Consider the following 26,504-nt stretch of genomic DNA (forward strand, 5'->3'; position numbering starts at 1 on the left):
GGCAAACTTGCATTGCCATATAACTAAGTCTACAAGTTGTAGCTATCTCCATCTGATGCATTGCACAACTATAAGGTAAGATTGGTTCAAATGGATGTAAATACCATTTTCTTACATGGGGACTTAGCTCTCTAAGGTGGTGTGAAAACTCCATGTAGCAAAAACAAGACATAAGCCAAGCAAGGCCTCAAACTTCATACTTCATCAATATTGCCCCTTATTAAATTTTTGTAGAAGACCAACTAACGTGTTATAAGTGTAAAACATAACCAAGCTAGTTACATTATTCGACCTTTGTATTGATTGACCCTAATTAGGTGCATAAATTGACCCAAACTCAACTTGTAGAGCAAAGAGACAAACACCTTTTCCAATAAGCAAAATCCTAGTTAGAAGAAAGTTTCTATGAGTTTGGCAAGCTTATGGGTTCAAACTCTTGAAAAGTGGCTCCATGGTGCCTTATCTTTGCGTGATTAGGTTAGGATAAGGCCCACAACCATCTAAACAATAATTAAAACATTTAAAAATCATAGACAAACAAATTTAATCATAGTTTAGAAAATATTCATCCAAAGTCCCTCCACAAGTATGACAATTAGTTTGTTGTGGAGCAAGATTTCATTTGAAGAACATAGTGCATGCACAAGTGAAACTTGTCATAGGCTCCACAACCTACAATTGACATGGGAAGAGAGAATGTAAGTCGATGAACAAATCCACTTGGCTACCATGATGATGACTCATACCACCAAAAGTTTGCATGTGTCATGACTCTTAGGTGTCTTGTGTCTTTAGCCCACAAATAGTATGTTATGGGGATTGATAAGAGTGTCACCAAAATTCAGGCATCATGTGTACCTTTGATTCTTTACCATTTTATGCAATTCATGGCTCACTAGATTTAACATTCAAAAATGAAGTTGGAAATATCATAAATTGTCAAGTCATTGCCTTCATGAGGGTAGATGCAGGCATTGAATCCTAGTGTGCTTTGCGTTTTCAAGAGTCAAATAAGCCACATGCAAGAGCAAAAGAAAAAATAAAATCTTAAGTCAATGAGGTGACACTCATATCTGTGTCAACGTGCTCCTAGATCTTGACACAATAGTTGCTTTGTTGAACTTGCCTACAAAAAACCAGTGTTAAAGGGGCATGAGCAACAATCTTTTGTTCCTCTATAATGCGGTATAGCATTGCCATGTTTACACATGCAGCTAATGATGGTTATTTATTTATATTTTTTCTTATTTGTTCAATTTTTCAATGCTAAAAAGAAAAAATTAATGCATTCTCACAAACAAATTCAACGCCTAAGTTCTCACAAAAGCAAGATGGGATGTTTCTTTTGAAGCAACGCCATCTTAGCATCATAATCTCCTTCTCGCAAAAGTAGCAAAAGTAATAAGTTTCTCGCAAAGCAACATGGTCAGTCTTTTAAAAGAAGTTGAATGTGAAGAAGATCAAGATGAGAGAAGATGAAGTTGACAAAGCAATTATGACATGGAACTCATGAAGTAGTGATCTGACAACCATGTGTGTTTCCATTCTTTGCTAGTGATTGTCAAAGTGGTGCTACTCTACCAGTTTATGCTACTACCTTGCTAGTTCGTTGCTTCTATGCCTTCCTTTGGCTATCATGCTACACTATGCCTGTGCCTACCTTTTATTGTCACACCACCACGCTCTAGGTATTGCATTGCATCATGTGTTGTTGTGCTAGTGTCCTGCCATCCATTTGTTGTGTCCTGCCGTCCATCCATTGTGCCCCACCATTCGTGGTTTTGCTGATGTGTCTTCTCGTGCCTAGCACCATGTGCAGCCTATGCCTATTAGGTAGTCTTGATTGCGTAGGTGTGGGCTAGTACAACCACAGTCCTTGGGCCCGTCGATAGGTAGTGTTGATTAGTTTATTAGTATTGTGCCTGTTGGCAGGGAGTGTTGATTACCTGGTTGTTGGCTAGTGTTGCAGTGCGTCTTGCACCTACCAGCAAGTAATTATGTAATGTTGGTGTCGATTAATATTGTCTAGTTCATTAGATAGTGGAGTGTATTATAACTGATTAGTTAATTATATATAGTGTTGATTAGTTAGCTAGATAGTATAACATAACTACTTTTCTAGATAGTGGAGTTTAATTAATTAGGGGTATTGATTAGATAGTATAGTGTAACTAATTTATTGGATAGCGCAATGTAGTTAGTGTAACTATTATTAATTGTATAGTGTTGTAAATGCGAGAGAGAGAGAAAGAGAGAGAGAGAGTAGTTAGTGATTATTTAGTTGATTAGAGTGTTAAAAAAACCCATAAATTAATATTATTAGTTAACAATAATTAGTTAATATTAAGTAATCAATTAACTACTTAACTACTTAGTTAATTAGTTAGCCATAGCTAGTATCTAGTGCTATAATTAACTAGTTAGTGATGATTAATAGTGAGGGTGAGAGAGAGTGTGTATATATAGTTGAGTTAGTCACATGTATCATGTAGTCTTGCAGTTAATTAGTTAGTGATAGATAATAAAGAGAGAGAGAGAGAGAGTGTGTGTGTAGTTAGTATATAGTAATTGCTTTATTAGTTAGTGAACCAATACTTAGCCAATTAGCAAATTAGTTAGTGACAACTCTCATGGAACATTGTAGTTAATTAGTTAGTGATAGTTATTAGTTAATAATATGAGAGAGAGAGAGAGAGAGAGAGAGAGAGAGAGAGAGAGAGAGAGAGTGTGTGTGTGTGTGTGTGTGATAGGAAGACATATATATAGTTACTTAATTACTTAGTTATTTGTAATTAAATTATTAATTATTGGTTATTCTTTTTGAACATGAAACCAATACTTGTTGTACTTAGAACTAATGTAGTTTGGTCACTCAATTTTATCTCATCATTGCATGCTTCACTTTAGTAAAGGCAACTACAATCTTCATACCTACAATTGTTTGTAAGGTTAGAATCTACATTTTTTCTTTTTTCTCATAATGAACAATAAAGAAAAGAAAAGCAAAGCAAAAAAAAGAGTATATCTTCTCGAAAGATGGGGGAATGATACCTTCCCCCATAATTATGAAACAAGAAAGAGACTTGTACTAGCTTTTCGACATGCTATTTATATGGCATGTTTATATGTTTTTTTGTGTTACTACTATGCTTTTACGAAGTTATAAGTTGATTCTTAATCAAAAAATTAGTGAAATTAAAGCCACCAAGTCTCAGACTTTGACCAAGCGACTTTATGGTTTTTGCTTGTATGTTTTGCAAGGCACTCTTTATCAACATGATAGCTCAAGTTATACGAAAAATTTCTACTCAAATTTGATTAGCTTCAAAAACTTGTGAGTGTTGTTCGTCTGATATATAAGATAAAAGACACATATTCATTTAGCTTGGATATGCGTAAAGCTACATGCATATGTCAACCTAGTTCATCCAGTTCTCCAAGTATATGAACCCATCCATGTGAGTGCTATGATGAGGACGGTGTACACTTGCAGGTGTCAACCTAGTTCATCAAGTTCTCCAAGTAGCCCATCCATGCGAGTCCTGTGATGAGGACGGTGTGCAGTTGCAAGTCTCCGTGTGCCATGTTTGGTCAGCTTCTCCAAGTCGATCAACGAGTCCCCGCAAGTGCTGTGATGACAATTAGGTTCACCCCCCGGAAGTTTGCGTGTGCCATGACTATTAGCTGTCCTGCGTCCTCAGCCCACAAAGCAGGGATAGCTGAGAGCGCGACGCCATCTTGCGCAGATAGATTGACGAGAAAAAGAGAGAGAGGGCCCAAATATGCAGGACAGCGAGGTCCTCCGCTGGGGTTCTTGGTCACTAGAGAAAGCTTCTGACGATGGCTGCCGATTGTCTTAGACAGAGCATTTTGCAACTTCTGTAACCAATTGGGGATTTCCTTTGATGACACAGTTCATTCGCGCATTTTGTGAACCGGAGGAGCACTTCTGACACATCTCACGTGCGACGGGTCTCATCCATTAAAGCAATCGTGTGACAGAAGAAGAGACACAGATATCGGAGGGGGTTTAAGCCCAGGCAATTCCATTATGCTCCAGTGTAGCACCCGCTGCTGTGCCTTCACACTCCGCATCAATATTTACCCTGCTGGAAAAGCACGTTTGTCGACTCTCGTGCTAGCGCATGATTCCCTCCCTGCCCCTCCTACTGGCATCTGTACGTACTCTAACTCGCATACGGTCGGTTGAACTTGTCCTTTGACATCTTGCAGGTTCATCAGTAAAGAGCTCACATATGTTTTCTATGATCTGAGAAATCACAGTTGTGAACCGGCAGTGCCACTTGGCTTTGATGAAATGCTTTTGCTGCACGAGTACGCCTGGAATGGTATCGGACATGTTATGCCATTTTCTTGAGATATGAATGCATAAAGACACGAAGGCTAATTAATTTCTAACCTGCATCAAACTTCCTGCAGCCCTTAAATGTGGTGGTTGGCCATTTGGTTAATGATGAGTACCCCTTGATGGGGCGCAATAATTCTACACAATTCAGCAGTTTGACCTAGGTTAACTAGGTAGCTGTGTGCCGGTCTTGTTAGAGCACATTAGAAGCATATGTAACCCACATTGCCTGCAAGGTTTATCTTCTGCAATTAAGGGAAGGGACTGCATTTATGGATGTAAGGTAGTGGATGCAACATTGAGGACAGAAAACACTAGAATTGCCCATGGGCACTTCAAAGCAACTGAGCACAGTCGGTGGTTTCTCTCCTATTGAGCCATGAATACTAGGGTTTACACATAATTTCTAATTTGGTCTCCTTAAAACAGCCCCAATAGCACATTAATGCTTATTTTTATTAATGAAAGGCTTATTTTTGGCAGTAGGACGAACACACCCCCAATCCTCTACAAGTAGGAGTCTTGTGTTTGTGCATCCTTATTCCCTCATTCCAGCCAGTCACAACTTCAGCCCACTCATCATGCACTGCTGGCTACACCCCTACCAGAGGATACCTCAGTTCATGGAACATTCATGAGTGCTGTCCCTTCTGTTTGCAGCCTGTCCACATCTTGGTGACTTGATTTTACCCAGTGCACCTGTCAGCTGCTGCCCTGCTTTTCATCGACATCTCTCAGCATCCAACACCTGCTACCCCGAGTTTCCCATCAGAGCAGACTGCCCTGCATCCTGGAAGTCTCCTACAGCTGTCTGCAGCCAGAGCAGATCTGCATTTGCTGATTTTGTGGTACACAGGCTGCCCAATTGGTCACCTGTTTGTTGCTCAGCTGCTGCATTTTCAGCCTGGTCTGCTGTCTATATTGCTGTCAGATCATTAGTCAATACCTACACTGCTGTTGATGTGTTCTTTGGGATCTGTTTGAGTATGACACACTTTGACATCCACTCCTTCAGCCTCCTCTGCCCTGGTCCTAGAGACACGGGCATATTAATTGTATCATGCTCATTGTTCATTCATTAGCATTCAACATTCTACAGATTGTGTTCTCCGTGTTGTCACACTCTTTCATGTTTCCGTGTTTCACATACCATTTCTTTACGTGGTTGCAAAGTAGAGGTGCTCTTAAGTGTCAAGAAATGACTGAGAAACTAGAGAGTAGGGTTTGTGGGGAGAAACATAGAGTGTGTACAACAAACACAGAGAAGAGAAGAGAAACTCAGATGAATGAATGAAATAATGAAATGAATTTGATACAAGGGTGCCGTAGCATGAAAGATGCCCTGGAGCAAGGAGACTACTGAAGAAGCCTCTGAGTCTGCAAATGCAGGGATGATGAGGTGTCACCTGGAGCAAGAAGAATGCCGTTGAAGGGTGAGGAGCATTTGAATATGCAACGTAGGGATGAAGATTGACGGTTGATGAAGGTGACCTCCTAGACAACCCAAGCCTTTGAATTTGCAATGCAGGGATGAAGACTGATGGTGGCTGATGAAGGTGATCTCCTACATAGCCCAAATGTAGAAGTTGGATGCCACCTAGGACTGGTGCATTGTTGCTTGAAGGAAGGGATTTAAGAAACTGCCAAATGCAAGGATGAACAACCTCTGATGAGACGGAAGCGTCAATTGGAAGTCCTGATGAAGAGGAGTAGCTAGGATGCAAAACACAAATAGGTGATGCTGCCTGGAGGAGGCAAGTTGTCAAACGCAGGAAGAGCAGCCCAAATGCTGATACCAAGAGGAGGAGGATGACGCTAGATGATCAGGAGTGTTGACAAGCTGCAAATGCAAATCAAGGGACCGTGTGGACGACGCAAGGTGAGTGGAGGTTGACGCAAAGATGAAGAAGTTGTTGCCAAGTTGGGGATGTTGATACCAGGCTAGTATGAGCTATCTTGGGGTGGAGAAGTTGATGCCAGCAAGATGGGCTCCAAATGCAAACTTGATGTTGGAAGAGATAGGGTGCTTGAAAAAGATTATGGAAGGAGAGGAGAGAGAGAGATGATAGTCTCACAAAGTGAGTTAGTGGTGTGAAGAAGTGAAGAACGAATGGGTGGTGCAGAATATATAGGTAGGAACAGTCTTGAGTCTCGCTCACTTAAGTCTTTGGATTGGCACTCTGACACTCTCGAAAGGCCCTAGAAAGCCTTTTTGGGGTTGGAAACGGAAACCAAAAATGCAAATGAAGTAGGGAAACTGTACGAAGTGATGTGGTTTCTCAACACTAAGACTTAAAGATCCTCTCTCCTTGTGAAGAACAATGTTTGGCTTTCCAAAACACAAAAACACCTTCTTAGATATCTTCCATATTGTTACCAAAGCATTCTTTCTCAGAGCCTATGATGTTAGTTGAAAGGGAGTGGTATTCTCACCTATCTCCTTTAGAACCCATGACATCAACAGATTTGAGGGATTGGTATTCCCAATCCCAAATGTACAGGACCACTCGCGAGGAATATGAGATGATTCTAATGCACAACATTGGAAATCATCAAGTTGGAGTGAGCTTGGAGGCTCTTTATCCACCTCACACAACATTTTTGACATATGAGTCCACTGACCGGAGGATCTTGCACCTTAATTAGAGATCCATGTCGGTGCACATAACAAATCCTCAACAAAAGAGGACAACTGAGTTGGGAAACATGAGCTATCCAATGACATCTATTTCACCAAACATGCTGCATGGTATATATGATTGGAACTTTGCAAGTTCTTCTTTCTTCCTCGTTTTGAAAAGTTTTCATGAAGATCCAAACCCATATTAGTATGTAAATGTAAGAAGAGGTCATTATAGAAAGAAGTTAGGTAATACATTTATGTCTCATGCTTTAATAAATTTGCTTTTTGTGCTTTATCATCACTTAATCAAAATCAAACTTCACAAATTGAATTTCCATCCATTTCACCCATTCAATAAATCCCTTCGCACCATACACATTCATTCATCCCATGATTCACCACACCATTTAGTATATATCCCATAGGTCACATTCCTTTCCCTCAGCCAGGTAGTTTTGTTGCATCAGTGGTGGGAATTCCACTCCCAAACCATGTATTGATGGGGAGGTACACACACAGGTATCGCACCTATGCATAAGTTGGCCACACACTTTGTCAACATGTTAATTTCCTAGTGGATTAGCATACACGTTTTTCAGCACATGCATCACACTAGTCAGCCACCTCAGTTGGTGCAAGCACGTTGAATCACTTTGCTTGCAGTTTGATGGTGCATGTGGCACTTAGTGACTAGTCACTCACAATTTTATTCCATTCCGCTCACTTATTTGACTCCTCACACAACCAACTATGCATTTGCATCAGCCATGGATGTGTTCATGGATAGGACTTGTTTTTCTAACTTTACATGGTAATTTGATGTGACATGCCTTGGGTTCTCAAGGCTTGTTGGAATTGGTCCAAGGGCAACAACCTAACCCCCAATGGTACTCACATGGTGTAGTCCATTCTTGGCAAAAAGTACCATAGACATAGTCGAGCTCATGCAAGGTCTTATGCTGGAGTCTCAATCACAACTCTAGTGCTTCAATTTTGTGTTGGAGTGTTGGGCACATCTAGGCTACCGTTATGCGGCTCGTGATTATACTTGACCTTTCAATCTTGACCCTGAACTCCAAGATCATTGAGAGGGATGATTTGACTATCATGTTGGCAGATTACAAATGCCCACTAATTGAATTCACCACATCTAGCTCCTCTAAGTTGGATGAGGATGAAGTCACTTTGTTCATGAAGAAGTTGCCATTCTTCACTTTCATGCGGCAAGTTATCTCACAACCTAGTCACCTATCTTCTATGAATTTGAATGTCAACTTTTGTGTGTCACAAAGTTGTTTGACCAACTTCACAAGAAATCCCATCTGCCATATTTAGAGGGGTCTTGATTCCACCATATAAAAAGGAAAACAAGGGGATAGAAAGAATAGCGACAAGACCCAGTTGATAGTGAGGAGCAAAGTACTCCAGGATTGAATTTGAGTTAGCAAAATGTCCCCAAGGAAAATAGGTGTTGTTAGCATTGCTAAAACTCTAGTCATTTTGTCAATGAATGTTGCTCAAAGGCCAAGGGCAATCTGGCCAAAACTCAAACTCAACTCTCTTTCCCACACGGAAACTTGAGTACATCATGGGAGGGCACTTTTACCCCTCCTCCGTAGCTAAGAGGGATTCATCCTCGAAATCTAAGGCTTATCCATGCTAACAAGCTAGTCACATTGGTCCAAGTTGACATGTTGGCCATATGGCTTCAAGACCATCTACTTAGCTTGCCCTTGTTACACACGAGGGGTCATTTGATCGATCCACCAACCCTCTCATAGACTTTGGTTCTCAAGCGCTCCTTGTCTGTTAGTAGACATTTGTGTCATGTATAGTCATCTCTTGCCTATGAGCTTCAATTTAAGTCAGATGAAGACATTAGGAGCTGTGACATTGTGATTGTTTATCATTTTATGTGTTTTAGACACTTAAGATGGATTTGGTACTAGTGCAATTTGTTTTTGGTACTATAACCATTTTGGTTAGCTGGGCGGGCTGACTTGGACGCCCACATTTTGGATCTAGTCATTTTGTATCCCAATTGTGGCCTTAGTTTGCCTATTCATAGGTAGCTTGCCCCTCTCATCTCTTCACTCATTTATTAGATCCACTAGATCAGCCAACCCTCCTCATTCTTGTCTCATCCCCCTACTTTTGTTTGGTGCCCACATTAATGCTCATTGTTGTGTGTTGGGGCTGGCCATTGCAACCTTTTATCAATTTGATCCTTCTTCTCCTGCATTTCATTGAGTCTCCTTCTTCTCTATTCACTTCGTGTTTGCCTTTTTTTTTTTGCAGCACACTCTAACATCATCCCAAGACTAGATGCGACCTTCACTTCTCTTGCTAAGTTGCCATCTACATCTGGTTCCATATTTTGAAGCAATTGAGTCCACTTTCTCAAGAGAGCTGCCAATCTAACCGATCGTGGAGCTTCCCTCCTTACTTGGTCTAGATGTCCTTTTATTGCACAAGCACATCACTCTTCTTTTTTGGGTGCTTCTCCCCCCCCTTCAATATTGACATGTTGGGGTGAGAGGAGGTGCTTACTTCTCTTTCCAACTTCCATGGTGACATGTCTTGGTGCTTATAGGATCTTGGTCATTGTATTGATTCATTCATATCTTTGTATCATCATTCATTTCCATCTTGATGCTCATGCTTATAAAAGGGTGCTTAAGCAAGTGAACAAATCCCCTCTAATGCAATGCTTAAGCGATACCACTGCATTGTGCATAGCATTTTTGTTTTAAGTGTCATTGGAAAGTTGTATGCTTAGCTTTGGCACGTAGGTGCACATGTGAAGTGCAAGTTAGTTAAGTCATAGTGACAGGGTAAGTATCCAAAGTGAGTGATGGGTGATACTAGCAAAAGTTGTGTGAAGTTATCCTGGACATGTACTTGTGGGTGTATGGTGTTAGTTTGGGTCTAAGCCATAATTGGGCTATTAAAATGATTAGTAGTGACATTTGGTCTAGGCATTAGTTAATTAGTTAATGCTAGTACTAGGCCAATTAATGCTTGGAACAACTTAATGTTCCATGAGGGTTAGCACATTAAATGTGAATGGGCTCTAGCTAGTTTTAGGGCAGTGACAAATGAATAATTAATTAAATCTGTATTAAATAGTTATTGCTGGAAATTGCATTTAGAAGGCTGTCAAGTGGCAAACTTTCTCATGCAAGCTGAGAGAGCGCTGTTTGGGGGATGGCTAAGTATGGTGCAGCCATTCTGGAAGCTAGGAGAGGAAGGAAAAAGCTATAGACAGCAGGCACCAGCAAGGAGGAGCCAATTACAGCTAGGAGGGAGCAAAGCAGCAGCTGGAGACAGGTCTTGGAGGTGATAGGTCTCTGGTGACAGCATCTCTAGGGGTTTTAGCTGCTTGCGACCTGATACAGGACAGCAAAAACCAGCAGGCAGCAGTGGATACAGGTCTTGGGCAGCAAGCAGCAGCGAGTTCTCTATCTGGTGATTTAAATCAGCACACACACTCTGTCTCTACAGCTTTCTCTCTCATCTTGAGACATTGTCAGCAAATTCTCAGCCATTTCCAGCTTTGGGTGAAGAGCAATTGAAAAAATTGCTGCTGAACCCCTATGCTGCAAATTAGGGTTTGCTAGCCACTTGGGGATCTGTGCCCATTCACTAGAGACCTTGTACTCAAGGTGTAACAGCTGAAGACAAAGAATTTGCAGCTGGTGTGAGGGGTGAGTTGTAACCAGCCTTCCTTTCATGGATGGGTGGTAAATCCCTGATTACAACTTAATTACAGCAACAAACAATAAATGCAAATCTGAAAATACAAATTTACCTATTGTTCTTGGACAATGCACACCTGATTGGCCCAAAAATTGGCTCCCCTTTCGGTATTTCTTTAGCTTTATTGAAGAAGAAGTTGATTTACAATGGGATTCTCCCGATCCCCTACGCAATCCAAACTCCCCTTGCTGTCCAAAGTGACCAGCAAGCCTTCAATCTGTTTTGCCCCTTGATTCGGGCACTTAATTGGCCTTCACCCACTTCATAGATGATGGAAATGCCCCAAATTCAATGGCTGGCTAGTCCTCCACCTGAATTTAGCTGAAATTCCCTGATTACAACTTAGTTACAGCAACAAACAATAAATGCAAATCTGAAAATACATATTTATCTATTGATCTTGGACAATGCACACCCGATTGGCCCCAAAATTGGCGTTCCTTTCGGTATTTCTTTAGCTTTATTGAAGAAGAAGTTGATTTACAATGGGATTCTCCCGATCCCCTTCTCAATCCAAACTCCTGTTGCTGTCCAAAGTGACCAGCAAGTCTTCAATCTGTTTTGCTCCTTGATTCAGACACCCACTTCATAGACGATGGAAATGCCCCAAATTCAATGGCTGGCCTAGTCCTCCACCTGAATTTAGCTGAAATTCACCTTCAACCTTGAAAAATCCAAGTCTTGGAGTTTCCAATATTTGGCAGGCTTCCCGAAGTTGCTGCTAAACCCTAATTTTTACTGTAAATTAGGATTTATAGTAGAGAAATTTGCAATTTCTCAGCCTCCAAGGGTCCAAATGCTGAGATCTTCGGACCAAGGCTGTGAAATGGTTAGGAGATGAGAGAGAAAGCTATAGAGAGAAAATTCAGATTTTGTTGTGAAGAATGACTGAAAATTAGTCAATTGCAATTGTTGCCTTGCCACAACAGCATTAAATGCTGACGCCTAGAGCTGAGACATCCAAATCAACTGTCACCTTATACCTGGATTCAATCACCGAGTGGTGGAGGGTTTGAATTTGCAATTGCCTCCTGAAAACTCACTTGTTGCTGGCTGCAATGGCTGAAAATAGACTCCCACATTTGCTTCAGCCTTTTACCAGCCTGTATGGGCAAGTTTGCCAAGTGGCAGCCTTCGCAAATGGTTTTTCCAATAGTATCCATCATTAAATATTAATTTTTGGCCTTTAATTATTGAAAATTCATGTAATAATTATTTCGATGCCCAAAACAACAATTTGACTGGCCAATAATTAAATTGGTTAGTCATCTTCCACTCCCTAGTCTCTCTGTGCCATCTTTGACAATTAGATTGGCGTTAGGTACCATTAAACGCCACATCTCTAGTGTCACCAATTGACTTTTATGGCTAAATGAATGACCTATGCTAACAATTGACACTGGATACCACCAAGTACCTATGCAACATAACTTATAGCAACTTTTGCCTTTGATATCTCGTGATTTTCTCGGGTCTCGGGCTCGTAAATTTACTTTGACCCCAATTGCACCTCACATGTGCAACATTTATTTAATCATGTGATTAAAAATTAATCCTCATGTGAAGTGAGGTTTCAAAAATACATGTCCTCATGACATGAGCCCATTCTCCATTTATTGTGGTTAGCATGCAAGAGATTGAAGGCCCAATTGTGCTTAGATTGAAGCTCAATCAAGGCAAGTTGTGTAAGTGTTACTAGTTATTTACGATAGCCATTGTATTGAAGATTAAAGGAGATGAGTCCATATCTTAGTGTACTTCAACCTTTGGCAATACAAATTAAACAAATAATGGAAGGGGTGCTAGTTATTGGGGACGATCGGGTGTCGGTTGTCCAAGATAAACTTGTAAAGTGTGTAAATGCCTATTATAATTTGACTTAATTCAAGTCATTTACCACCCTTGCCAAGAAGGAAGGTTGGTTTCTTTGAGCATAACACTTCGATTTTCCCCTTACATTTCTTGAATAGTGGCATTGTGTTAATGTGAAATGGAGCTCTTAGGATGGGGGAAACCTTTAATTGTAGATGCCTATTGAAGGATAAAAACTCTTAACAAATCTCATTGTCATTAGAATATGTGTTTGCCCTTAGGTTATAGGTGAGACTGCCTTCTTGAACTAGAGGTGGCTATCTAACATCACTTGTGGCTAGAGAGAGGGGTGACAAAAAAGAAAAGGAGGAAATGCTACTTTTGCGGCAAGAAGGGGGATCTTTGGTAGGATTGCAAGAAGTTATTGGCTTTGCAGAAGAAGGACATGTTAGAGATTTAGTCATCCCTTGTGTCTGCTCTTAGGTTATAGGAGAGACTACCTTCCTGAGCTAGAAGTGGCTATCCAACAACACTTGTGGCTTGGAGAGAGAGGTGACAAGAAGAAGAAGAAGAAGAAGAAGAAATGCTACTTTTGCAGCAAGGACATCTTTGGAAGGATCGCAAGAAGTTATTGGCTTTGTGGAAGAAGGATGTGTTACAGATTTAGTCATCCCCTAGACAGGCACAAATAGACTATAGTTATTCTAGGGTAGATTTATGCATTTCTTGGTTAGGTCAGATAGTTTTTTACAGCAGTTTGGGACTCGCCAGCACATGGACAGGTCTCTGGTAGGCTGATCAGGGCAGTCAGGTTGTGCAGGCTAGGCAAGAGTGCCATGTGGCATGCAACATATTTTAAGTCGCATTATTATTATTATTATTTTAATTGTTGTGATTATTTATGTAGCAGTTGGCTAGTTTTTTATTGGCCAACCTGGTCATTTTTTGGCCATTTTTTATTGCTTGGTCATTTCCACTTGAGTTTTGTAGGTGGAGAGAGGTCCTCGGCGGAGATACACTCAACAGCCCGTTGTACATATTTGCTTCCTTCATTTCAGCATTTGTCTATTGTAGATTTATGCATTCTATGTTGGGATAAATGCCAAGTTTAACCTCCGTGTATAGTACATGCTCATTATACATGTGAATGCACCCTTACATGCCCTAAGTATAAATACATTTTATTCTTTGTGTACCAACACATTGTTGGTACACTCATATATCGAATTGTACTTCACTCTGCTCTCTCTCTCTCCAGTTGTCACACTCACGCTCACTCCTCCTCGAACTTCTGTCACTCTCAGTGAAGCACCTCCTAGCAACTGGTATCAGAGCTCGAGGTCCTGCACGTTTCTCGAGACCAAGGGTAGCTGACAGTGCAGGTAGCTCGCGAGCAAGTCATGCTGAAGACAGTCGACTGCAATGTGAGACAGACGACAACTTGGTGAGATAGGTGAAGCTAGCAGACAACATGGCTGATCAGAGCGCGATTGCACGATGGATACGCAACTAGGTCCAAAACACGGTGACCGTTCTAGGTGGACCGTGGGTTAGACTGTCGATGTCACCAGGCAGAATGGTCGCGACGGTTGACAAGCGCTGGTGGGCTTCAGCCTAATGCGACGCGGACTGATGTCCGTCAGACGTGCCTGACATACGGGTCAACGGACTCGTCATTCCGGTTCTTTGTTTTTATCAAAACCATTATTTTCTTCAAAATCTTTTTTCTTGAAACTCCTTCCTCTAACCGGGGGTTCACGTGTGAAAGTACAATTGTCAATTCTTTGCAAAATCGAGCTAGAAATTTGGGGCTTTTCCGAGATTTGACATTGTTTATGCTTGTCAGTGATTTTTGAGTCAGAAATTGCAGACATTGCGTGTGGTGACGTCAATTAATTTGGGGATTTTGCCAAATTAGTCAGAATTTTACTCTTTTGAGCAAAATTTCTTGACATTGGATCCCAAAAATTTGGGGCTTTTCATGTATGGGCAAAATTTTGCTCAATTGGATCAGATTGGTTGACATTTATGCAAATTTTGGGGATTTGTGTAGAATTTGGTAAATTTCTGCATTTTTCGCCCGTGTGGTGATTGGTTCATGTACAAACAGTAGAGATTTATTCTTGGTTGAGAAAGAACAGCAGTGTATTTTACTGGTTCAGCTTGTGCTTTTGCAGTTTAGTGCATTTACTCTTGTGTTCGTGATAAAATGATTGCAACTTCTTCCAGTTCAGACATCAAGAGTTTGATGGAAATCAAACGGTTTGATGGTCATGGCTTTGATCTTTGGAAAGACCGTATGCAAGGCATTTTGTTCCTAAAGGATTGTGAGGATGCTTTGCAGGAAGATAAACCCGCACTAATGTCTGATGCAGATTGGGCCAGAGTAAATAAAAAAGCTGTGGCTTACATAAAGATGGGTATCATTGATGACATCTTGGCAGACATTAAGGGTTTAGATACAGGTTATGCAATATGGGAGAAGCTGAAAACTACCTATGAGATCACCACACCTATTAATTGGGTGCATTTAGTGCGCAAGTTGGTGAATATGCGACTGGATGAGTCAAAGCCTACAGTTGGGCACTTGAGTGCATTTACAGGGATTTTATATCAGCTCAAAGATGCAAATTTGGACTTTGATGATAAGTTGAGGACGATCTTTTTTATCATGACACTACCTGACTCTTGGGAGACCTTGGTGGTTTCACTCAGCAATAACCCCAATCTCTCATATGATGGGGTGAGGGGTTCTATCTTGAATGAAGAAATTAGGCGTATGTCTAGTGGAGAAGGCAACAACTCAGCTTATAATGTAAGAGGCAAGGCTGAAAAGAAAAATACAAATGGAGGATAGAGAAACAAGAGCAAGAGCAAAGAAAAGGAAAAGAGTGACATTACTTGCTATCATTGTGGTCGGAAGGGCCACAAGAAACCTGATTGCAGGTATTACAAGAAGGAACAAGAGAGAAAGAAGAATGCAGGAGATAAAAAGAAGAAGGAAGATAAGACAGATGCATTTGAGGCAACCAAAGGCAAAGAAAAGGTCAATGTGGCCTCTAGTGTGGGCATAGAGGAGCTTTCCGATACAGAGGTTGATGTATCATGTGCAGTTGATTATGATGCTCTTGTATGTCATATACATGATATGCAGATTACCAAGCCTGATGTGATTGATGCACTTTTGTTAGTTGATGATGGTGTCACTCAGACTTGGATAGTGGACTCTGGTGCCTCTTTCCATGTAACTCCTTGCTTGGGAGTATGTTCAATGCAGGCAGTTATGGAAAGGTGTATCTTGAAAATAACCATGCTTGTAGCATTGATGGGATTGGCACTGTACACTTATCTTTAGACAATGGGCAAGAGCTTGTGTTGAAAGATGTGAGATATGTGCTTGGCATTAAAAAGAGTTTACTATCTGTTGGTCAGCTTGACTTGCATGGCTACACCACACCGTTTGGTGGTGGTCTGTGGAAAAGTTTCTTGCAGTTGCTGAAATTTGCAATCACTTGGAGTTATGGCATAAGAGATTAGGCCATATGAGCCAAAAAGGACTTGATGTCCTGTAAACGCCCCGAACAACGTAGTATGCTTAACAATTATGATATTCGCTTGTTTTCAAGATTTAATATAAAATAGAATGAATACTTAAAGTTGAAAATGAAAATTACTCACAAAATTACAGCCATGAAAATGTAAAAGTAATGGAGACAAGATTGAGGGTTGAAGATGGGAATGTATTTTTGCTCAACCCAAGTCCCTTAGGGAAGAGCTCAGTTACAATCAACCTGAGAGTGAGGAGAAGTAATTCTCGCTCTCACAAGATCATGCAAAGATGTACAAACACATGCATTATCTATTATGCAATGATAAGAACTGATTTCTTTACAGTATGAGAGAAGAAAGAGGGGAAATCAGCCTTTCTTCATCGTTGATCAGCAGTACATGGATAGGGCTTGCTTCTTGTTGCTAAAATGGAAGAAAGAGCTCGAGAAGGTGATGCTGTAATGAATTTACAGGCTTGCTGTCCTGTAAAACAGCAGTGATAGAAGAGGGAATATGGAGGAATTTGATAATGGAGAAGTGGGGAATGATGATGGGGATGGATGGGGCCAATTTCTGGCTATCTGTGGGTGCCGTACATGAGTTTACAGCAAAGAAAAATGATGCTGAATAAAGAAAAACGAGCTCTTATTTATAGGAGAGGGAAGAGCTAGTACAAAAGGGGAAAGTGGAGTAGCACAAGACAAGTGTCCAGCCACATGTCATGAGATGTGACAAGTGGTGGGACACTTGGAAACTTGTGCGACAAGTGTCTTGACACTTGTCTCTTCTCTATGGCCTTCCTTTTTGGGCTGAATACTGTCAAGAATAGAAACAACCAAATTTAGCAAGCACAGTCAGAGTACAGAATTTACTATTTTTAGAATGACATCTCTATTTTTTAGGACTAGCATTTTTAGGCTAATTCGAGGCTCCTAAAATTTAGGGACTTCCCCAATATGGGTGTCATATGAAAGCTTTTTCCGTGTACATCGCAAAAACGGCATCAGAATCTTCATGTGACTTTCCTATGCAAAGAAATGTGCATTTCAAGCTTTCAGCCCACACATGCATATTGTACAAGCATTTCATGATCATGCCATCTTGTTGATTGTAATTGTCTGTTCTGGCGGATCTAGCTCACACTTCAAGGCATCAATCCTTTCTGTGTGCGAGTCTAACCCTGATATGCGTGAGTTCTGGTCACAGGCGCCCAATCGGGCCATATAGGTGGAAGTGTGAATTATCTTTTCTCTAACCCACCGCGTGGGTCCACCATAACCTGTGACCACTCATCAGTTGCCAGCTCCAATGCACTTTTCTTTATATCTAATTAGTGCAAAGGAAACAAATTTAATAAATCATTATATAGACAAATTAATGAAAAAGGATACAAATTCTGTTTCTATAGAGTTGTGACATGTCCTTACCTCTCTGAAGAGGGTTGATGGAAAAGGCTCTAAACTTGACTTTTGTAATGAGTATCAGTTTGGAAAGCAAATAAGAAATTCCTTTTACTTTGGTGTCTCTCTTAAGTCCAATGTCTTGGACTTAGTGCATTCTAATGTATGTAGTATGCCCGTGAAATTATTGGGTGGTGCTGCATATTTTGTCTCCTTTATTGATGATTGTTCCAAGAAGATTTGGGTATACCTGTTGAAAAAGAAAAGTGAAGTGTTTGTTGTTTTTAAAACTTTTCATGCTTTTGTGACCACTCAGATAGGTAAAAGGCTGAAATGCTTGAGAACTGATAATGGGGGTGAGTTCACATCAACTGAATTCAAGTCCTTTTGTGACTTGCATGGTATTAAGAGGGAGCTTACAGCCCCTTACAGCCCTTCTTCAAATGGGGTGGCTGAAAGATATAATAGGACTTTATGTGAAAGAGTGCGGTGCATACTGTCCACTGCTAATCTCCCTCATGAATTTTGGGTAGAGGCACTCAAAACCGCGGTTCACATTTGCAACCGCTCTCCAAACAGGTCCTTAAATAATGGCATCCTTGAGGAGGTTTGGTCAGGCAAATCGGCCTCATATAACCATTTACGCATATTTGGCTGTGAAGCTTTTGTGCATGTTAGGGATGAGCTGAGGAACAAACTTGACCCAAAATCCACCAAAGGCATTTTCATGGGCTATGGTGATGAGGGTCAATTTGGCTAGAGAGCGTGGTTATCTCAGTCCCATAAAATTATTTGCAGCCGTAATGTTGTGTTTAATGAGGCAAAATTGCTGAAAGGTACTTTAGCCTCTAATGAAGATATGAAAAAGGTCAAATTTCAGAGTTTTGCAGCCACCTATTACTTCAGAAAATAAGCCTCATGGTGCTGTACCACAGGTCGAAACTGATGATCAGCCGGTTATTTTTGAGCCAGTTGATGATGGACAGCAAATAGGAGCACAAGGAGGTCACGGACAGCAAGATAGGCTTGCTGATTATGAAAATGCAGGTGCTGATAATGAAAATGAAGGTGCTGTACAGCATGAACAGCATGCTGAAAATGGCTTACAGTAGCCAATACATGCTGAAAATAATATACCTCCAAATGTAGACCCAATTCTTGAAAATATTGATAATTGGGTACGCAGGTCTACATGCATAAGAAGGCAACCACATAGGTTTGACCCTTCCTTGCATTATGTGATGTTTACAGATGAGGGTGAGCCTCTTACATACAAAGAGGCCAAGTCATGTGAGTTCAGCAGTAAGTGGGAGCTAGCTATGCAAGAAGAGATTAAATCTCTATATGCAAATAATACTTGGGATCTTGTGTCGTTGCCCAAAGGAAGGAAGCCTCTTCCAAACAAATGGGTGTACAAAGTCAAGACAGTTGATGGGAATCCCAAGTACAAGGCAAGGCTAGTTGCCAAAGGCTATGCACAAAAAGAAGGGATTGACTTCCAAGTGGTCTTCTCACCTGTTGTGAAAATGACCACTCTATGTGTGCTTTTTGCTCTCATTGCTATATTGGACTTAAGAGCTGTATCAAATGGATGTAAAAACACATTTTTTGCATGGTGACATTAATGAGGAAATCTACATGAAACAGCCGGAGGGCTTTGTAGTTCCTGGAAAAGAGCAGATGGTGTGTAAGCTAAAATGCAGCTTGTATGGGCTGAAGCAAGCACCACGGCAGTGGTACAAAAGGTTTGACACTTTTATGCTATCTCATGAGTTTACACGTAGCCATGCAGATCATTGCTTGTACATGAAAAAGGATACAGATGGCAGCCCCATCATACTTGTTTTGTACGTGGATGATATGCTGCTAGCTGGGAAAAGAAATACTAGCTTGGATGCTCTAAAAAATCAGCTGAAATAAGCCTTCTTCATGAAATATTTGGGAAATGCAGAGTATATTTTGGGCATGAGGATTTGTAGAGATAGAATGCAGAAATTGCTGTTTTTATCTCAAGAAAAGTACATTGAAAAGATACTAGACAAATTTAACATGGTTGAAGCTAAGCCTTTTGGGGTACCCTTACCTCCTTACCTTAAGCTTAGCAAAGCCAATAGCCCAAAAGATGATATGGAAGCAAATGCTATGAAGGGAGTTCCTTATGTATCAGCTTGTGGCTCTCTTATGTATGCTATGTTGCTACTCGTCCAGACATTGCTCATGCAGTGGGAGTTGTTAGGAGGTTTATGTCAAATCCTGGCAAAACACATTGGGAGGCTGTCAAGTGTATTCTTCAATACCTAAAGAGTACACAAAGAAAGTGTATTTGCTATGGGCAGGGTGCACTTAGTTTGTAGGGTTATTGTGATGCAGACATGGCAGGTGACTTGGACACGGTCCACCAACGGGTATGTCTTCACAATTGCTGGTGGGGCTATGTCTTGGTGTTCCAGGTTGTAGAACATCGTTGCACTGAGTACCACTGAAGGTGAATACATATCGGCTATTGAAGCTTCTAAGAAAGCTATATGGTTGAGCAGACTTATGGAGGATCTAGGCATGTCTATGGGTATTGCAGTTTTGGGATGTGATAGCCAGAGTGCTGTGTATTTGGCTAAGAATGCCATGTATCATTTACGCACAAAGCATATAGATGTGCGATATCACTTCATCAGACAGATTCTAGAAGATGGTCAAATCACATTGACCAAGATCAAAACACAAGACAACCCTGCAGATGTTCTCACTAAAAGTCTAAGCAAAGCTCAGCACAAGCATTGCATACGACTAGTGGGAGTTGGTTAGAGGTTCACATCGGACCTTTAAGTGGAAGATTGTTGGGATAAAGGCCCGGTTTAACCTCTGTGTATAGTACACGCACATTGTACATGTGAATGCACCCTTACATGCCCTAAGTATAAATACATTTTATTCTTTGTGTACCAACACATTGTTGGTACACTCATATATCGAATTGTACTTCACTCTGCTCTCTCTCTCTCTCTCTCTCTCTCTCTCCAGCTGTCACACTCACGCTTATTTCTTTTCTCCCTCTTCTCTCTTGTTCATTTTTTTTCAATTCGGTCATACGCTTCCGCATTTGTTGAACTTCGACATCATTTTAAAGCAGTGTTGACGGGCCAATAGATTGTGGGCAGACTTGGAGATTCTAGCGCAACAAAATGTTGCGTTTTCAGCATTCTAGGGCGAGCGGAGGGCTGCCATTAACGCAAGATTGATATGAGTGGAGAAGTGCGGGAAAGGAACAAAGTTATTGATTTTTTGTAGGTTTTTGCTATTTGTGAAGGAGGAAAGGCTGTGCTTTTAGCCTTTTGCTGTAGATTTTGAGTTTTTATTGCCTCCTTCAATGGTTGAAATAGGTTCGGGATGAGCAGAGGAAGCCCTTGCAGGTTGCATTTTTGAATTCAAAGGGGGGCTGCCTTTGCTTTTGTGCAGGTTATTCAGGTGATACCATCTTTTGAGCTCAACATGGAGTTTCAGGGTATTATGGACCATAAGGTCATTGTGTTACCAACTCTTTCTCAAGATCAGAAGCTTGACGGGGAGAATTACGGTATCTAGCGGTTAATGATGCCTGCCATATTGGAGTCCTATGATTTGGTGGAGCTTGTGACCGAGTCCTTAGATCCTCCTATAGCTTGGGATCTATCCAACCTTTCTTTTGATGACGAAGTTGAGTTGGTGAAGGTACAGGTACATTGGGACAAGCTAGATGCCCACATCTGATCATTCCTATTTCTCTTGCACTCCGGCTGTGATAGTCCCCATTTAGCATTTGACTGTTGCTCGGAAGATATGGTTGGAATGGAATTAGTTGTACAATCGAATGACCATGATGAACTAGGTGTCCCTGAAGACACAGATGTGAATGTTGAACACGTCCAAGTCCGCTTCCATGTGGGAGCATATCAATAAGCTTTGGCAATTGCAGATGTAGCTCCAAAATGCAGGGAAGGATTACTTCGGAGGACATGGCGATAACTCTTCTCTTGCAGTTACCACCCCAATTTAGTGCATTCTTATCTTCTGCAGGTGCTTTCAGACTGCAAAATTCTTCTTCGTCTCCACCAAGGACTGTTGGTTGCACACTCCGTCTCCGTCATCGTCACCATCTTCGGTGCTATCATTATTTTCGAGCCTGATCTAGTGGCCTCATTGATGCTTTGGGCTGCGTGTAGGGACTGATCAGTCCACCATTGTATTCAACATTCATTTCAAAATCAGTGGCACTCTCACAAGTACCAATTGGGGAGGAGATCTTGGATGCGACTATTGATGTGGTGTATTGCAAGATAGAGGATAACTTGGTAGATTTGTTTACGAAAGCTATTCTTTGACAACACCCTGGATGCTTGAGCATAATGTTGTGTCCAGGCTTTGAGAGGGGGTGTTAGAGATTTAGTCATCCCTTGGACGGTGGGCATAGGCAGACTACAGCTATTCTAGGGAGATCTATGCATTTCCTGGTCAGGTCGGACAATTTTTATAGCAGTTTGGGCAATTGCACATGGGCAGGTATTGGGTATGCAGATCAAGGTGGACAGGTTGTGCAGGCCAGGCAGGAGTGCCACGTGACATGCAACATATTTTACACAACATTCTTTATTGTTTTTTATGCTACAATTATTTATGCAGCCGTCAGTCAGTTTTTTACTGCTTGACATGGTCATTTTTTGCCATTTTTTAATTGTCTATGTATGGTTGGCCTGGTCCCCCAGTCATTTCCACTTGATTTTTGTAGGTGGAGGGAGATCCTTGGTGGAGATACACTCGACAACCTGTGGCACACATATGCTTCCTTCATTTCAGCATTTGTCTACTGCAGATTTTTGCGTTCTATTGTCTATGTGTGTGTGTGTTTTCATTTTCTTTCAGTGCAGTCATACACCTCCTCATTCACTACACTCTGACAGGACGAGGCAAAGGGCAAGGATGATGTGTCCACAATCGATCAGCCCCTTAACACTGCTTTGATACCATCTTAGAGTGCTGCAATGTGGGAGTGTATGACCAGACATAATGCCAATGTAGAACACAGAAAGAAGAGAGAGAGAAAGAGATAGCAGAATGCCGAACACTGAATACAAAGGGCAGAATATGTACCTGGGGCTGTGTGCATATGAATAGCTGGGACCTCTAAATTTGCACAAAAACAAGTGCTGCGGACCAAACGCGAGCGGGTCTAAATAGGCCAGAGAAAAGCAATAAAATTATGCAGGTTGGCATATATAATCTGGTTGACCATGCGGTCATTCAGATGCCACGTGGTAGTTGGCGTGCCGTGGTCCAACCAAGCTGATGCTGCCCGCTGCCTAGGCTCCTTGCCTACTGCCGCAACGCGACCCATACTGCATGCGTTGCTGCCCATTGTCTCTTGGTGACTATCCGGCTGCCCACTGCTGCACTCCTCAGCCTTGAAGACTGTTAGCAGATATGTCAGCTCATGTGTGCGTTTGTGCATGCCAGATTGGGCTGGGCATAGTGTTAGATATTTTAGGCATTTTATTGTGCATTATTTGTGGCATTTTAGGGCATTTTTTATGCGAGTTGGCCAGCATGAAATGCTGGCCAACCAACTGTCATTTATGGCACATTTATGTCCTATATATTCTGTGCTCCTCCTCCTTAGTTGTGCATTCATCACCTGGAGGTCTTGATTGGAGAGAGGAGCCAGTGCCAGTGCCAGTGCCTACGCAGCCAGTGACTCACTTTTGTATGTAATTGTCTCATGTCTTGGTATATGGATTCCATTTCTTGAGCATTCTTGCGAGTTCTCTTCTTTTGCAGTGTTCTGCTTTTTAAAATACATTTATTTTTCCGGTTTCAAATTTCACCAAAAATTGAAATGTGATATTTCTGTTTATCTAATGTGCTGCTTGTACTATGTGGAGTCTTATGCTCAAGGTGCTTTTTGAGTAATGCAATCTTGTCTTCACTCTCTTTGTGATTATGTTAAAAGTATCAAGTGGTATTGCTACACTGTTGTTCCTGCAGATGAAAACAGTTCTATAGTCCAGCAACGGTCAGAAGAATGGCATGATTTAAGAGATCACAGATTGACTGCAAGTTCGTTCTCAGCAGCTCTAGGATTTTGGGGTGTCCATAGAAGAATAGAACTTTGGGAAGAGAAGGTTGGTTTGAGGGAACGCTTTGCTGGAAATGTGGCCACAGACTGGGGGGCCAGCAAAGAAGCGTTGGCAGTGGAACGGTATCAAGAAGTAACTGGAAATATTGTGGAGGCTTTAGGATTCAAAATCTACAATGAAGGGGATGATGTGCAGGCTTGGCTGGGAGCTTCCCCCGATGGTTTGATAGATGAAGGCCTGTCTGGAAAGTATGAAAAGGGTGGTGTTTTGGAGGTAAAGTGCCCTCATAATAAAGGGAAACCAGAAACCTGTACTCCCTGGCGTGCAGCTCCTTACTACTACATGCCTCAAGCACAAGGGCTTATGGAGATTCTTGATAGAGACTGGTTAGACCTGTATGTGTGGACATTGAATGGAAGTGCTATTTTTAGGATAGACAGGAACAATGATTACTGGGCACTGATGTTCAGTGTGTTGAGTGATTTTTGGTGGGGTAGTGTTGTCCCTGTCAAACAAGTGATCCTTTTGAAGAAGGAGGTGGATGTGAATGTCTATCGACCAACTGCACTGCACAGGCTGACTCCCCTGGTTATAAATAAAAGCAAGCAACTTGCCATTAATGCACCAATGATTTGGACAGACCTCATGCCAAACACTTCAAAAAGTTGATGTTTCATGCCTGTTCACAGATGCATCTTCTTGGACTTGCAATCAATCAGTCTGAAAAATAGAGATGGATTTGGCCACATGCTTCTTTGATCAAAATGTGCCAGAGGTCTCTTTATTGACCCTTCAATCAAGGCTCAGGCAATTAATCAGACTGCCTATTAGTGATGGGAATCTCCTGCTCAAGTTTTCCTATATTTCATTGAAACTAACTCTTGATCTCAAACTCCATTCCTTGATTTTGAGCATGTATGGTGCTTATCCTTGAGCCAGCAAAAGGAGTCATTGAAGGTTCTTATATATCTTGTTGCAAGCAGTAAGAACATATTCATGTTATCATTCAAAAGTTCATGCTATAATATTCACTTAAATCGGCAAGTCCTCCGAAATTTGTTTATGTGCATGTTCTCCTAAAGAAGCAAACTGCATTTCAATGTTGTAGCTAGCTATTAGATGGAGAGAGCCTAGGCACATGAGCTGATTTGTGATGGCTTAGATTGAAAGCTTGCTTGTCAAACCTAATCAAATTTAGGGGCACATGTGTGCCTGAGCTTTGTTGGATCGTTACAGGAAGCTATGGGCATATGCTATGAGAATTTCTGTTAGGCTAGAAATGGTTGCAAAGAGATGACTAGGAAAAATCCAACTGGTTGTCGGACCTTGCCTATTGGCTGTCGGACAGTACACAATTATTGTCCATGTTCCAAACAAGTATAGGGGCATCCTTCCACATTGGCAGCAGTGAGACAGATACCTGCTCTCGATCTTACTCGTGTTTCAATGCTGTAGCTAGCTATTGAATGGAGAGAGCCTAGGCACATGAGCTGATTTGTGATGCCTCAGATTGAAAGCTTGCTTGTCAAACCTAATCAAATTTAGGGGCACATGTGTGCCTGAGCTTTGTTGGATCATTACAGGAAACTATGGGCATATGCTATGAGAATTTGTGTTAGGCTAGAAATGGTTGCAAAGAGATGACTAGGCAAAATCCAACTAGTTGTCGGACCTTGCCTATTGGCTGTCGGACAGTACACAATTATTGTCCATGTTCCAAACAAGTATAGGGGCATCCTTCCACATTGGCAGTAGTGAGACAGATACTTGCTCTCGATCTTACTCGAGTTTCAATGTTGTAGCTAGCTATTGGATGGAGAGAGCCTAGGCACATGAGCTGATTTGTGATGGCTCAGATTGAAAGCTTGCTTGCCAAACCTAATCAAATTTAGGGGCACATGTGTGCATGAGCTTTGTTGGATCATTACAGGAAGCTATGGGCATATGCTATGAGAATTTGTGTTAGACTAGAAATGGTTGCAAAGAGATGATTAGGCGAAATCCAACTAGTTGTCGGACCTTGCCTATTGGCTGCCGGACAGTACACAATTATCATCCATGAGGCCAAAATTTAACAGTGTTTTCTGTTTGGAAAAACAAGTATAGGGGCATCCTTTTGTAAAGAAATACTCTGACACAAAAACACAAATAACACTCGTACGACAAAGCATACATTGATAAAAGGACACAGTTAGGGTTAGGATAACTCAGAGACAATGAACACAAAAAATAACTTAAGTGATATAATTGCTGAATATACAATGCTCATGCAGCAAACACACTATGCAGTGAATGAATATTGAACCTCGAACTCCTGTATCTCAAGGATCAGGGTAGGGGTAATGAGTTGGAGAGTGTGTCGTACTCTGAATGGATCTCGAATCGTAGCAAGGCAACCTCCGGATGTTGAACACCAGCAAACGCAACAATGAGAAGTTGGATCTGATGCAAACAGCAGTGAGGAGAGAAAGAGAGGCTAAATGCCAGCGAGAGTCTGTAAGAGACTTAAAATGCATGCAGGACAGCTTGTAAGAGAGAAAACTACCAAATGCAGGCTGGACAGCCTAGCGATAGCCTGCAGAAGCTAGGCGACAGTTGGAGGAGAGAGAAAATTGCCAGACGCAGGTTGTAGATGACGTGGCAAGCAATACGGCAACAGGTCTGTGCAGGAATAATAGTCGCCTAGCTAGGATCAGCTTCAAATTGCGAGAAGAGGGTTGGAAGTCAGGCACCAACTCGACAACAATTGGATAGCTTTGGCTGAGATGTCCTCTGCGGACGAGGTGTGGGCAGCAAGCTGAAACACTTGAAATCTGCAAAAACGAGATTGAGGGCTGAATGAAGGACATCATACGTATTTATAGAAAGTTTAGGCCCTCCTAAGTGGGTTT

At 41.5% G+C, this 26,504-nt stretch overlaps 1 protein-coding gene across 1 annotated transcript; it reads left to right on the top strand.

Annotated features, from left to right (window-relative positions):
* The first annotated feature begins 3,594 nt into the window (after positions 1-3,594).
* LOC148028949 (uncharacterized) lies at positions 3,595-24,660 on the top strand. Its single transcript, XM_087687708.1, has 2 exons — positions 3,595-4,178; positions 23,522-24,660. Exons 1-2 carry the CDS (start codon positions 4,052-4,054, stop codon positions 24,280-24,282), a joined length of 888 nt encoding a protein of 295 aa, XP_087543834.1. The 5' UTR covers positions 3,595-4,051; the 3' UTR covers positions 24,283-24,660.
* Positions 24,661-26,504: the final 1,844 nt, after the last annotated feature.

Source organism: Lygodium microphyllum, chromosome 11 (assembly GCF_053477565.2).
Source record: "Lygodium microphyllum isolate KBCC chromosome 11, Lygodium_microphyllum_v1.1.10, whole genome shotgun sequence".
Classification (NCBI taxonomy): Eukaryota; Viridiplantae; Streptophyta; class Polypodiopsida; order Schizaeales; family Lygodiaceae; genus Lygodium; species Lygodium microphyllum.

What these genes read in the sequence shown, in the direction of transcription:
- LOC148028949 (XM_087687708.1), top strand. Translation starts at nt 4,052, where the DNA reads ATGCTCCAGTGTAGCACCCGCTGCTGTGCCTTCACACTCCGCATCAAT. An exon ending in TGCCCCTCCTACTGGCATCT is followed by an intron (nt 4,179 to 23,521) that starts GTACGTACTCTA and finishes TTGTTCCTGCAG; the next exon opens with ATGAAAACAGTTCTATAGTC.